General features: G+C 48.3%; 1 protein-coding gene across 1 annotated transcript; it reads left to right on the plus strand.

Annotated features, from left to right (window-relative positions):
• The first annotated feature begins 93 nt into the window (after positions 1 to 93).
• Positions 94 to 9,769, plus strand: AARSD1 (alanyl-tRNA synthetase domain containing 1). Its single transcript, XM_054593653.1, has 12 exons — positions 94 to 189; positions 420 to 551; positions 2,421 to 2,580; positions 4,589 to 4,646; positions 5,079 to 5,235; positions 5,332 to 5,448; positions 5,673 to 5,803; positions 6,001 to 6,067; positions 6,257 to 6,348; positions 6,775 to 6,829; positions 8,005 to 8,099; positions 9,532 to 9,769. The coding sequence occupies exons 1-12, from the start codon at positions 151 to 153 to the stop codon at positions 9,665 to 9,667; spliced, it is 1,239 nt and encodes a 412-aa protein (XP_054449628.1). The 5' UTR covers positions 94 to 150; the 3' UTR covers positions 9,668 to 9,769.
• The last annotated feature ends 5,360 nt before the right edge of the window (positions 9,770 to 15,129 follow it).

Genomic DNA, 15,129 nt, shown 5'->3' on the forward strand with positions numbered 1-15,129 from the left:
CCCAATCAAACTCCAGTCCTTGCTCTCTCGCTTCTGCGCAGAAACGCGCCCGTACTGAGGATTGTCCCCCTTCGGCCTCCATCCCCCGCCCCCCGCCGGCGTGTCGGGGCGGGCCGAGCCCCGCGTCTGGTGTCTCGGGAGAAAACGACGATGGCGTTCCGGTGTCAGCGTGACAGCTACGCCCGGGAGGTGGGGCCGGCCTGGCGAGGGACCTGATGCTGCCGAGCACATGGGGCGGTGCGGGAAGAGGGCGCCTTGTGGAGGGAGAGCCGAGCTAGGTTCAGTCCCGGTGTATGAGGGCTGGGGTCGGGGCAGCTAGGTTCAGTCCCGGTGTATGAGGGCTGGGGTCGGGGCAGCTAGGTTCAGTCCCGGTGTATGAGGGCTGGGGTCGGGGCTTATTCTCTCCCGTCTCTGTTCAGTTCACCACCACCGTGGTCTCCTGCCTTCCAGCGGAGCTGCAAACCGAAGGAAGCAATGGCAAGAAGGAAGTGCTGAGCGGCTTTCAAGTGGTGCTAGAAGACACGCTACTTTTCCCCGAGGGCGGGGGACAGGTAACTAGCACCTCCTGTCCTCCTCCCCGCTCCCTCGAAACCCCTGATTCCTTTCTGCCCCGATAGAAAATGCTCTCCTGTCCCTCTGTCCCCCAGCCGTAATGAACACGGTGGAAGTTCAATTCACTCCATTTGTCCATTCAGTAAATGTTTATCAACTAACCATAGCACATTCTGGGTACTGTTCCATGCTCTAAGGATAAGAGGTTAACAAAACAGTTCCTCTACATACATAGAATACTAACATTCTTGGAGAAGACAGACAAAACTGTTAATAGATACGTGCTATAAATAAAATTAAAGATTGAGAGGAGTGTGGGGATATTCTTCGAAGGTAGGGGGCAAACTATTTCAGTAGAGACTAAGGGAAGTGAGGTGGTTAAGCCATTGTGATTGTCTAGTGGTGCTGGTGGGGGAGGAGCAAGTATTCCAGGTGGCAGGAATAGCAAGTGCAAAGGCCCTGAGGTAGGATTTAGCTTAGTGTTTGATAGGAACTAAAAATGATTCCCGTGACCAATCATGACAGAGGACAGACTTCTCACGGCTGTGACTGGGTAGCAACAAGGTCCAGTGTGAACATGGGAAAGGCGGATACCACCGCCAAAGGTGGTGTTACGGGAGAGGCTTTAATAGCACAAAGGTAGGGAAGCCTGAAAGAATCTGACAGGTCTCGTTAACTGCAAATAGTCAGATATAGTTGAAGTGTATGGTGTGTGTTGATGGAGGACAGGCTGGAGATGACCTTGGAATGGTAAGTGGGGGCCAGTTCAGAGGTCCTTGAAGGATGTGATAAGGCAGGTGGACTTTATCCAGGGAGCTAGCATAAGCCATGAGGGTACTTAGGCAAAGCAATGACATGAGAGAACATGTTCAGTAAACTTGATAGTGACAGAGTTCCAATTTCACACAGCAGTGTCCTCGTTATTACAAGGATTTTCCCAGCACAGGTTTTCTGACCCGCTGAAGAAAATTTGTGAGCTCAGGCAGCCTAGAACATCTCTTTTTATATGTCAGTTCTTTTAGGAGGTCTTCCTTGATTACTTAAGACTGTTAGTTATCTTTCCTTTGAGCTCCTCCAGAACAAGGTACTTTTTCATGTTATGGCATGTTGTAGGTCATATTGCAGTTACTTGTTTGCATGTCTCTAGTCTTCTCCAGACTCTCAAGTTCCACGAGGGAGCAGGTCTTCCTTACATTGTATTTTTAGGCTGGCACAGTGTCTCGTAAGCAGTTGGCACTTGATATTTCTTTTAACTGAATGAATATTTTAAATTTATTTTTTATTTTAATCCTTACCCAAGGATATGTTTTATTGATTTTTAGAGGGTGAGGAAGAAGGGGGGGGGAACATTGATGTGAGAGAGAAACATCAGTCGGTAGCCTCCTGTAACCTAGGTATGTGCCCTGACCAGGAATCAAACCTGCAGCCTTTCAGTGTATGGGATGACCCCCCTGCCAGCCAACTGAGCCAGCCAGCCAGGGCTGAATGAATACTTCTGAAGTGCAGAAGATGGAGTGGAGGGAAGGAAGAAAATTCAGGTCATTTTAGAAATTATTGAAAAATAATCATCTAAACTAAGAGAATGAGGATTAAGATTCTTTGGGTTTTACTAAAATCTTCATTGTTGTTGTTACAACCTTGGTTTTAATCCTGTTATTTTATTCTGAAAAACAAAACATAGAGGTGTTGAGAGTGAAAAGGACAGAGACGGCTCCCTCATGGAACAAGGTGGCCCGCCTCCCTTGGCGTTCCATAGGGAATCTCAAACTCTGGGTGTGTTTCTCACACACTCCCTAGAGGGCCTTTGTATCCAGGAGTTAGGGTGAGCCCTGCCTCCCACCACTGATTATCCTACTTCTTTTCCTCAGCCCGATGACCGTGGAACAATCAATGACATCTCTGTGCTGAGAGTGACCCGCCGGGGGGCCCAGGCTGATCATTTCACACAGACACCCCTGACCCCTGGGACTGAGGTCCACGTCCGGGTGGACTGGGCTCGGAGGTTTGACCACATGCAGCAGCATTCGGGTACGTACGGCAAGGGCAGGGAGTCTCTCGGAGGGACAGGTGCCGTGGACGAGGACACCACGATGACAGAGATGTGGTCTGGGCTCTTTGGGAGTTAGCCTTTTGGAAAAGACAAACATTCAGAATCAGCTCCGATTGAGGCAAGATATGGTAGATGTTAGGAAAACAGTATGAGCAATTAAAGTTAAAGCATTAGGAAAACTGCTGGATTTGAGTATTATTAACTTCCCATTTGGTATCTTTATCTGGACGTCTCATAGGCTTCTTAAATGCAAAATGTCCAAAATGAGATTAAAAAGTCACCCAGCCTTGACCAGTGTGGCTCAGATGGTTGGTGTCGTTCCTTCAGGCGAGAGGCTGCTGGTTCCATTCCCAGTCAGGGCGTGTGCTTGGGTTGCAGTTTTGGTTCCTGGTTGGGGCATGTGTGAGAGGAAACCAGTCGATATTTCTCTTGCACTGATGTTTCTCTCCCTCTCTTTCTCCCTTCCTTCCACTCTCCCTAAAAATAAATAAATCAAATCTTTAAAAAAATTGCCCGCTCCTCCAGACCTGGTCTTCCGTTAGCATTGTCTGTGCCCAGCGCAGGGCGTTAGCAGCCACCCCATTGCCAGAATCCTGCAAGTTAGTCCAGACATCTCTTTGGGGGTAGCCAGTCAGTCACTGAGTTCCGCCGGTTTCTTTTCTGAATACGTCTTTCTCTTCCCGCAGACAGTGCGACCATCTCAGTCCCAGCTCTGGTGGTCTTTCCCCACATCTCTGTAACAGCCGCATGGCTAGTTCCCCCCGCCCCGTTCACTCTTGCTTCTTTGCGGCCTATTCTTCACAAAGAAGCCAAAATAACCTTTTAAAAATTAAAATCTGCCCCTGGCTGGTGTGGCTTAGTGATAGGAGCACTGTCCCGTAACCCAAAGGTTGCAGGTCCAGCTCCTGGTCAGGGCACATGCCTGGGTTGCAGGTTCATCCATGGTCCGCACTCGGGTGCATGCGACCCCGGTCTGGGTGATGCAGAGGCGTATGATCGATCGATGCTTCTCTCTGATCCGTGTTTCTCTCTCTCCCTAAAAAGGCAAAAAAAGAAGTCCTTGGGCGAGGCTTAAAAAAAAATTAAATCTGATCATGTCACTTCCCTATTTAAAGCTTTTCAGATGAGATCAGGCACATTCAGAGTGATATAGCTTTTCAAAGTCTTCTGTTGCTCATGACGAAGCTAAATTTGTAGTGGCGCCCAAGCCCTATCTGGGCTGGGACTTTTCTGCTGCTCCGGCCTCAGCTGGTGTCCCTCCCTCTTCTCTCTGCTCTCTGGCCATGCTGGCCTTCCTTTTGGTTCCTTGAACACATCCTGTTTCTCTCCTTTCAAGGCCTTTGGCTGTCTTGTTCCCATTGCCTTCATAGTTAATTCCTTCTCATCCTTCCCCTCCCTGTCATCAGTCAGGGATAATACTGTATCTCTAATATTAAGCCCTGTGCCTTGCATGTGGTAGGCACTTGATAAATATTTGTTGAATGAATGTGGCATATTAGGACTTCAGTTCAAATCCTGCCTCTGATAAGCTGCATTGCTTTGGCAAATTCTTTAACATCTCTAGGCCTCAGTTTCCTCATTTGTGAAATGGCATCATAAAGCCTCTTGAAGAATTCTTGTGAGGATTTTCAATAATGTATCTCAAGAATATTACCCATTGCATCCTGGCTGGTGTGGTTCAGTGGATTGAGTGCTGGCCTGGGAACCAAAGGGTTACTGGTTTGATTCCTGGTTGGGGCACATGCCTGGGTTGCAGGCTGGGTCCCTGGTGGGTGGTGTGCAAAGGCAGCCACACAGTGATGTTTCTCTCCCTCTCTTTCTCCCTCCTTTCCCATCTCTCTAGGAATAAATGAATAAAAATCAGTTGAAAAAAATATTATCCATTGCCTGACAAGTCTTCAACAAGGAAAATTTCTGTGATGATATTGTGGGAATATGTGGCTGTCTGGGCTTCTCATTCTTCTGTCCCTTGTTCTCTCTGCTCAGCACAGCATCTCATCACAGCAGTTGCTGATCATCTCTTTGGGCTGAAGACAACATCATGGTGAGCAGGAGGCGTTGGACTAACCGTAGAGCGTGGCCCCTGAGTGCTGGCTGCTTCCCCAAGGAATGGGTCGGGGTAAGGGGTAAAAGAAGGAGCAGCGTTCAAGGTCTGCCGTGTTCTCCTGTTCATCTTGAAGACGGGCGGTGGATGACCTTGTGTTTCTTAGGGAAGCACTAGGATGAGGAGAGATTCCTGCCTTTGTTTAGGATTTTGAGCCTAAAGACCTACAAGGTGAATCCTGGCTGTGTGGCCTTGATCACGTTTGCTACTACCCCTCACCTGTAAGATGGAAGTGACAAACTTACCTTGCAGGACTTTCCTGAAGATTAAATTAGTTAATTTACATGGCCATTCTTTGTAAACTGTAAACTTCCTTATGTTATTACTGTTGTCATTATCCACATCCTGTGGCTCTTCTGCTTCTTCGGACAGGGAGTTAGGGCGACTCCGGTGTGCGATTGAGCTGGACAGCCCCTCTGTGACGGCGGAGCAAGTAGCTACCATTGAGCAGAGTGTCAATGAAAAAATCAGAGATCGGCTGCCTGTGAATGTGCGAGAACTGAGCATAGACGATCCTGAGGTGGAGCAGGTGAGGGAGGAGCCGGTGGAGTGGCTTCCGGAGAACGGCCCTCTGAGGGCTCCTGATCAAAGTTCAGACAGCCCCCCTCCTTCCCCTGGGTCCTAGGTGAGGGGCCGGGGTTTGCCGGATGATCACGCTGGGCCCATTCGAGTTGTTACCATCGAGAGTGTTGATTCCAACATGTGCTGTGGGACCCATGTGAGCAATCTCAGCGACCTGCAGGTGGGTGAGGGGGGGCTTTTGAACGGTTGGGAGAGAGGGTGTTAGAGGAGCATGGGAACGTGACAGGGTTGCGAGTGATGGAGGGGGACAGCTGGAGAGTCCTGAGCGAAGTCACTCCTTTATTGCTTCCCAGCTGGGGGGGCGGTCTGGGTGTCTCCTCACCTCGGGTCCGGCACCCGCTGTGGTTTCTGCATGTGTGCGCGCTGCCCCCTTGCCTTGTGCAGGTCATTAAAATTCTGGGCACTGAGAAGGGGAAAAAGAACAAAACCAACCTGATATTTCTGGCTGGGAACCGGGTGCTGAAGTGGATGGAGAGAAGTTACGGAACTGAAAAAGCACTGACCACTCTGCTTAAGTATGTCCCCTTCTGTTGCCCCCTGTTTCTAAGGTCCTGGGCACCCCGGGGCTTAGCTTTCCTCCCCATAAGGCAGACAGAATAACCTGTCTCTGGGGGGTGAGAGGCATTCAGAGATGTTCAGTGCCCTGGGTGTACGCCCAACACCGAAAGCAGTTGGGAGGTGGGGCAGATCTCCACGGGCCTTTCTCTAGCAGGTGTGGCGCAGAGGATCACGCGGAAGCAGTGAAGAAGCTGCAGAACGCCACCAAGCTCCTGCAGAAGGTGATTGTTCCCTGGAGGCTGGAGAGGGCGTGTGCTCTGCCTGGAATAGGCCCCCGGACTCAGCCTCCCCACCCAACCACATGTGCAGTCTGTCAGAGCCCGGTGGGCGGGTGGGCGGGAGAACGAGGCGGAGGGAAGGCAGCGCCCTCGCCCTCGTTATCCCTCCCACCACCCTGCTGCCCGTTTCAGAACAACCTGAATCTGCTGAGAGACCTGGCCGTGCACATTGCCCACAGCCTCAGGAATAGCCCTGACTGGGGAGGTGTGGTCACATTACACAGGTGAGAGGTGGGGCAGGTGGCACTGGGCTTTAGGACTCGGGTCTCTCCCGGTTGCAGTGCCTAGTGGGTGACGGGTCTCTCACTGGTATTCCCAAGGCTCGGTGGACCCTAAGAAATGTGTGACCTGTAAGATTCCTTGGGTTTGCTATATCTTCACTCTAACTTTCATCATCTCCCCTCCTTCGCCATCTAACATGTCTGTTTGGCTTGGTGAATCCTATTAAGTGGAGACAGAACTAAATGCAAAGCTTGTTATGAACTGCTGGTTCTGAGAAGGACGTGGCGCTGGCCCTCAGCCAGCGCTCTTTCTCTTTGCTAAGGGTGTCTGGGCCTTCGCACAAGCAGGCGGCGTGGGGGCTGGGCACCCTGCAGCTTCCCAGCTCCTTCTCAACACGCGACTCACAGAGCCTGTGCCTCTTGTTGTAGGAAGGAGGGTGATTCTGAGTTCATGAACATCATTGCCAATGAGATCGGGTCAGAGGTAAGAGGAGCATGAGGTTCTCTGTGCGCCCTGGGTAGAGACCTAAAGGAGGCGATTAGTTTAGCTGAAGTCCCTCTACAGGAACACATGAAGAACAGGGAATAGCAGTTCATTCAGTACTGTTTTCTTATGGCCCGACCTTTGAGCCAAACTCTGTTTGAGGTGTTGAGCTAGGTCTGTGGTATTGACTGTTCTTGGCCTGTGACATTCACCAGTTTCCAAGCTCCTTTTAGCAGAGCTGGACCTTCTCTACGCCACCCTGGACTGAGGGCTTATTTTAGATACACGAGGATCGGCTAGGCCTTTGAAGGCCATCCCTTCCATTTTCCTTTTCCTCTGGCTTCAGCTGCCCTTCCTCGTCCCGCCAGTCCTAACTTCCAGGTCTCTCTTTCATATTTATTCTAAAAACCACATTTTGGAATACCTCTTCTGGGCAAAGCAGTGTGTCTATCTCGCTGTATCATCCTGTCGCATTTATAACTTAGGGTGGTAAACACTAGAGGCAGAGGAGCACCTTACCTGAAAAGATGCGGAGGTTTGATGGAAGGGGGCCTTGAAGACTGCGTGGTGGTCAGAGACAAGGGAGCAAAGGTGGGAGGCGAGGGAAACACAGAGGCTTAGGAAACGGGGTGCATACGGGATAGGTGGAAGCCAGGCTGCAAAGGTTAGGGAGAGAGAAAGGGCGGGAGAGAAACATCAGTGTGTGGTTGCCTCTTGTGCGCCCCCAACTGGGTGTCTGGCCTGCAACCAAGGCATGTGCCTTGACTGGAAATCAAACCGGCAACTGCTTGGTTTGCAGGCTGGTGCTCAATCCACTGAGCCACACCAGCCAGGCCAGTTGTGTCTTTTTAACATTGAACCGAAGTTCCTGTGGTCACTTTGAAAAAGTTTCTTGGCTCTGGTGGGCCACAGTGGATGGTCTGCATCATCACTCATCCAGAACATCACTTGTGATTTAGGGGAAAAAGCTGTTTTATTTTGAATTGAGATATGACACTGTATAAGTTTAAGGTATACAGCATGTTGATTTGATGTATTTATAATTGCAATACGATTTTGAAATCGGTTCTCCAGACTGAGCATAGTGCACAGGTTAGGGGGCTCTAACCTGTTAGGTTAGAGGAGAGATGAACCCTCAAGTAACAGAGGGTTCATCTCTCTGTCTTCCCTCCTAGGAGACGCTCCTGTTCTTAACTGTGGGCGAGGAGAAAGGCGCCGGCCTCTTCCTGTTGGCAGGGCCAGCTGAGGCCGTAGAGACCCTGGGGCCCAGGTAATCTGTGGACCGTCTTGCACGTCGTTAAGCCTAACATTCAGCCCTTTACTGATGACAGAAGCCACCATATCTACAATCTTGTATTGATTCACATCACAGACCGGGGAGGTGGGCTGAAATAATTATCACCAACTCTCATTCCCAGTTTTACAGGAGCCAGCACACCATGTGCCTGGGAGCTCACAAAGTGGCAGAACTGAGACTTGAACTCAGGTCTTTGGGCTCTCCATCTCCTGTGTTTTGTTTCTTTGTTTAGAAATTGGGATTCATAGGTTACACATGAGTACAGGTGCTGGGTTATCAGTAGGCAGATAAAGCAGGTGCTTAAGGCACTAGCAAAGCAGAGGCAGAAACTCTTTAAGGAGGGGAATTAGGATTTTTGAAATGAAATAAAAAAAAGCATTGATGAAATTGTTAGTGAAAAATTAGAACTTTATGGGACTCCTTTCCCGTTACTGTTTATATCTTACTTTAAATTAGATATGGTGGTGTAGTGCCCCCTGTTTTTTCTTATAAGAGTTTTCAAAGACCTGAGTGGCTCTGATGAATGTGTGTTCACACTAAGCATTGTAGGGAAGCAAGCTTTTAAAACAGTTCCTGACAGGTAGCCAGAATTGGCCTATAGACTGGTCTGGCCTGTGTACTATTTTAAACTTTTAAAATTAGTTGCTACATTTTAAAATTAGGAGATTTTCATTTATTTTTTATTTTCATTATTTTTTTTAAGATTTTATTTTTTAGAGAGAGGGGAGGGAGAAAGAGACAGAGAAACATCAGTGTGTGAGAGAAACATCGACTGGGGTTGGTTCTCCCAACTGAGCTGGCCCACAACCCAGGCAGGTGTCCTGACTGGGAATTGAACCTGTGACCTTTTGGTTCACAGGCCAGTGTTCAACCCACAGAGCCACACCAACCAGGGCTAAATTACATAGTTCTAGCTTTTTTCAAAAAAGGGGGGGAAGGCACTCTGGCAACGTTGGGCTCACATTCCCACGTGGTCCGTAGCTACGAGGAGCTTTACGGAACTTCTTTCTCCTTATATTTCCCCTTCTTTCCTTTTCAGACGGGACAGGTGTGTCCAGGTCACCCCAGTCCCACCTTTCTCCCTCAGGCCCAGTTTGCCTCACTGCTGCTCCCCGCAGGTGTTATGTCTGTGGCCCTTTACCCCAAGTGTGCACTCACCCTGCTCCCTGGAGGTGGCCGTAATTTATCTAGACACTTCTACAGTTTCCAGTTATTCACTCTTACAATAACTGTGGCATATTACGTTTGTGCACATGGGTATTTTTATGAAGGATTTCTGGAAGCCACGTCCTCCCCTCCCTCTCCCCGGCCCTTGGGGAAAGACTCGGGGCTGCTCTGGGTTTTTCTGTGGCTTCCCCTCTGAAGACCTCCCTCCCCCCTGACTGTGTCTGTGTCTGCTTCCCAGGGTGGCTGAGGTGCTGGAAGGGAAAGGAGCGGGGAAGAAAGGCCGCTTCCAGGGTAAGGCCGCCAGAATGAGCCGGCGGGCAGAGGCGCAGGTGCTCCTGCAGGATTACATCGGCTCCCTGAGGGCTGAGGGCTGAGGGCTGAGGGCTGAGGATGCGGCGCCAGCCTGGTGCTGCCACCACCGAGGCGGGGTCTGCATGGTCCACGGAAAGACTCTCTTGCACAATAAAATAGTTTGACTGGCAATGGTTGTAGTACCATGTGTAATTAGTTTATATAATACACTAGTGTGTTATGCAATAAGTATCTGAATAAACAGCTTACTAATTTGGCCCCATTAGACATAACCTCTAAGTGATGAATGTTATGTTGATGAAGTGCACTAATTTATCGAAACCTAAGCCTTTCAACATGCAGAAATGTAGCTGCCAAAGGAGAATGTGAGTCAGGCTGGAAGCTTAACCTGGCTAGGGCTTAGACTCATTCACATTAAAACAATTTTTTTTGGAGAGAGAGAGACATCAAGTTTGTTGTTCAGCTTATTTATGCATTCATTGGTAGGTTCTTGTACATGCCCTGACCGGGGTTCAAACCCACAACCTTGGCGCAGTGGGATGACGATCCAACCAACTGAGCCACCTGGCCAGGGCGTTATTCACATTTTTTTGCTTTTTTCCTTATCTCTTTTTCTAGTCTTATATTTCAGAACTGTAAAACTTGAATGACTTTGCAAATAGGTCAAGAAGCCACAATAATATGTAGTAGAAAGATGCTCCAACTCTTATTGAGGCAGAAAAAGGATGGGAAAAGAAACCATGAAGACTAATCCAAAGAAAGCTGGGGTAGCATTATTAAACTCAGACAAAGGAGACTTTAAGGCTATAAGCTATAATAACTTTAAGAATCATTGTAAGAAATCAAGAGGGACATGTAATGAAAAAAGGAAGATAAAATTCTCAATTCGTATGTGTTTAATAACAGCCTCAAAATACATGAAGCAGACAGTGACAGGTCTAAAAGGAGAAACAAATTCATAATTGAGAAAAAAAATCAGCTGATAGAACAAGGGGAAGCATTATCTTGAGGTTAAGAGCATAGACTAGGGTTTCACAGACCTGAATAGAAATCCTGGCTTTATATCTATTAGGTGGTGAAATAACAAATTAAAATAAAGCAAGGAAGTGACTGCTTTGAAGAGCCAGGCCAGCATTGCCTCTGGGCGAGAAGGAGTGAAGTGGGACAGCAGGGGCCCGAGGTGGGGGAGGGTGGCTCGGGGTGCCGACAACGTTCCATTTCTTCGGTAGCAGTTACATAGGTGTTTGCTTGATAATACTCATTAGCATCTACGTGTTTTATTCCGTGAGGCTGTATTTCACAATTTAAGAAGACCCCAGAAAAAAAAATTCTGGTTCTGTCACTTGCCTTGGAAAAGTTATCTTGCCTTTTCAACCTTTGGTGTCCTCACTGAGCACATGGCAGCGAGCGGGCAACATGTTCAACTGTAAGTGCCTAACACTGGATTCCCCAAGCGGACCTAAGGGCACGTAACTTTTTGCCCTACCGCCAGCCCCAGGCGAGCTGTGTCCTGGGGGTGCTGCGGACATGGGCGCACGTCCCCGTGTGCTTTCCTAAGTGATTCTGGAGCTACGACTGAGCCCAAGGGAGGCTCCTTTTGAGCCCAGCAGCTGCTGGCAGGTAGCTTCCATTGAGATGTTCACCTTGCTCACACGAGGACTTTGTTCAGGTGAGAGCTGTGTACGAGGCAATCCTGCTGCTGTTCTGCTAGAGCAACTGAGACAGGCAGGGAGCGTGGTACTTCATAGGATTTTGCTGGGAGGGAGGGAGTGGTTACCCAGTGCAGTGGCTTCCAAACTTTCCAGTTAAATGATGGGAACTTTCCTTCATAAAGTTTTGCACATGAAAGCCCAACGGAAGTGGAGGGAAGCTGCTCTCGCCTGGCTGGGACAGGGAGTTCTGGGGGCTCTTGGGAAGGCCCCGAGGTGCTCCATGGAGCCACGGGGCACCACTTGAAAACTGTTGATTGAGTGCAGCCGCCTTATTTTATAGATGAGCTTCAGGGAAGTCAGGTGCCAGAGGATACAGAATTAGTAATAGTACCATTGTGCAATAAGCCCCTGACGTAATTACTTGTAAAGATTAACTTCCAATTTAACAAGTAATATTTAGTGCGCCACTGCATTTAAAAAGTAGACCAATCCACCCAAAGAGCCTCCGGGTTTTTTCCTTACAGGGTGGGTCAGTTATGAAGTTTGGAGCTGTGCTGCTCCTCCAGATCAAACGCCTGGGTCAATCCAGGGCCTCCTGGTGAAGTGATGTGATGGCATGCACACGTGACATCCGTGTAGAAAGTTCAGGGTGCCGTGCCTGAGAATGTAGTCTGCAAAACTAGGAAATCTGACGGATAATCCTTGTAGTTTTTGAAATGAAAAGGAGGCATTTATTTACGAGTTACCTCTTAATCACAATGCCAATTTAAAAAGTTGTTTAGTACTGATTCCCAATTTCCTAACTAGGTTTCGGATCTTTCTAGGACTACCCTAATTAAGGTCACAGAATCAAAACAAAATTCTAGGCCTAGAGGAGCCCTAGAGATTGACAACTTGATCTAGTAAATGAAGAAATGAACTACACAACACAAAATTTACCATTTTCACCATTAAAGGAGATAATCTTTTTTTAAAAAAAGATTTGATTTATTTAGAGGAGAAGGGAGGAAGAAAGAGAGGGAGAGAAACATCGACGTATGAGAGGAACATTGATTGGCTGCCTCTCACACGCTCCCAACTGGGGGATCTGGCCCGGGCAACCCAGGCATGTGCCCTGACTGGGAATTGAACCAGCTGCCTTTCAGTTGTCAGGCCGGCATTCAATCCACTGAGCCACACCAGCTAGGGTGAGGAGATAAACTCTTAAGTGACTTGCTCAAATATATCTCTTCCCATCGCAGAGCACTGCCTCAAAATGCAAGGTTTCGTAGCCCAGGTGACCTTGTGCCTGACTTACAAATAATGCACAAACTCCAGTTATGTGTGAGTGAGTAAAACAGCTCAGTCCATGATGGGCCCAACTCCGACATTGCCACGTACAATGATAAACATTTAGCCCTTCCTTCAGGGTAAAAGCTCTCTGTTGGTGTTGGCAAAAATTATTCACTTTTATAATTAAAATCTTAAACTGAAATCAACTGAACACTCAGGTCCAACTATAACCTTTGCTGGAAGAGAGATGGTCAAGGCATGGACAGCCAGGATGAAATGACGGAAGGAGAAGAAAACCGACCCCCGGGGCAGAGAAGCCGTGGTTGTGGGTAGCCGTATTCTCCTTTCAACCCTGAGAGGATCGTTTTCAAACGAGCTCCTGGCTGTCAATGGGGTTCGGTGAGAACTGAGTTGCGTACACTAGACCTCTGGGTGGGTACAGGTCTGGTGGGTGAGTACTTTCCCTCATGTGTCAAGAGCCCCTAAGAAAGCGAATGACAGGGTCCAATTAGTCTTCTCCCAAAGCGAAAGGAGCTGAGACAACTTGTCTAGTAAGATTGAAGCCAAGGCAGCCTACTTGTCAGGGGCAGGAATGCGGAGTCCCAGGATCTCAGCTGGAGCCAGGAGGCGGGTGAGGGACAGCTGAGTGGCGGGGCGGTGGCCGGAGGAAAGGGGGATTTGAGTTTCGGAGGCAAAATGTAGGCATGTCCTGGGATATGAAAGGCATCATCAAGAGATTTTTAAAATGTATTTTTTAGAAGTCTTCTGCCATAGTCAGATGGCTCAGTTGGTTGGAGTGTCATCCTTCACATCAGGAAGTTGCAGGTTCAAAATCTGTGCAGGGCACATATCTGGGTTGCGGGTTCAGTCTCTGGTGGGGGCACGAATGAGAGGCAACTGATCGATGCTTCTCTCTCACATTGATGTCTCTCTCTCTCTTCCTCTGTCTCTAAAATCAATAATAAAACAGCCTCTGGGGAGGATTAAAAAAGTCTTCCTACCACCCTGCCCCTGAGCTACCCCATTTCCCTTGCCAGAGACAACTGCTGTCATCAATTTTGTATGTATCCTCTGGTAGTAGTTTTTTCATAGATGTGTATGAATCTTCCTTCTTTTGGAATACAAATGGCAGCATACTGTACACTCCTCTGTGTTTTGCTTTTCTCCGTTAAAGGAGTGCCATATATTAAGACAAAACCGTAGTGTAAAATTCATGCAGTACAAAATGACTCATTGGTGGGAGATGGGGAAGTATTATTTGCTTCAAAAGAAGATTCCTTACTTGCAGATGGACTCAAGCAGGATTCCCTTGAACAGAGACCCACGTGAATTCATTTCCTTGTGTGTGTGTGTGTGTGTGTGTGTGTGTGTGTGTGTGTGTGGTGTATGACCTCCCTCTGTCCCTCTATGTCTTTGTTCATCAGTTTATAATAAAGAGAGCAGTGGGCTGGAGGCCGCCCTTGCTTGCCATTGCTCAGATAGGTTCTGGTTATTATCCAAACCTGGGCACTTCTGGGAGTGAACGGGGACCCCCACACACCACACCAGAGCCACCGTTGCAGACCAGGGTGGTCCCAGGCCGACTGGGGTGTCTGGTGTCCCCGTGGAGACTCTCCCTGAGCCTCCTCACTTAAAAATGGAGACATGAACACGGCACCCTGAGAAAGGAGAAACTTTCGAAATAACTCAATGAGCAAAACACATAAACACGAGCAAATTCTGTGAAAACATCATTAGTTGTATAAATAAAGGGAAATACAGCAGCTGTTTTGTGAACTGGTGATGTCATTCCCGCCTGCGAAAGGGGCCTTCATCCAATGCCCCCAGGAGATGGAGGCAGAGGGAGAGGAACAGTTTGATTATTTGTTAGAGTAACATTAAACCAGCAAACAGTACCCATTAAGCAGATTAATGGGTATTTTGTTAATTAGAACAAAATGTGATAGAGTTTTATGTACACATACATGTAATAGATTATGTGTCCCAGAGCATTAATTTAACCCACTTTTACAGCTTAGAAACAATGAGGAGGGAGGGACTCCTTGTCTAAGAAAGTTTTATGATTCAAGTTCCCATAAATTGCTACAGACACAGACGCTGCAATTCACACAAAGGGGCGGGCCTTCCACGTAACTGTATGTGCACAGGTAGGTAGGAACTGGGCCAAATGCCAGCATGAGAAACGGGCTAAGAGCAGCGGCGGAAAGCCCTCTATTATTGTGCCTGAATGTCTTCTAGCCCCACCCCACCCTTTAGTCCTGAGTAGAAACCAGTGAGCTGGCCAAGCTGAGCTGGAATGCCAGGTCTCTTTCTTAGGGAGAACTTAAATAAACTCTAGGGTCCCGCTGGGAAAACAGATGGCTCAACATACCCTATTGAGAAAACTTCTTTCAGAAAGCTTGTGTGGCTCCCATTCCTTTCCTGAATTTGATCCAAACTATGACTAATGCGCCTTCGATGGAGGGCAACCAGGGCTACTTGGTGATGAGTGATGGAGAAGTTTCTTTCTTTTTCCAGAGAAGTCTGCACCTTCTGTGCAGACTACTGCTGGCAGCGTACCAGGCTCTCAGCGTTCGGGAACAAGAGCAGGTCTTGGTTAA

The sequence above is a fragment of the Pteronotus mesoamericanus genome, unplaced genomic scaffold (genome assembly GCF_021234165.1).
Source record: "Pteronotus mesoamericanus isolate MK-2021 breed Mesoamerican mustached bat unplaced genomic scaffold, CSHL_Meso_final scaffold_476, whole genome shotgun sequence".
NCBI lineage: Eukaryota > Metazoa > Chordata > Mammalia > Chiroptera > Mormoopidae > Pteronotus > Pteronotus mesoamericanus.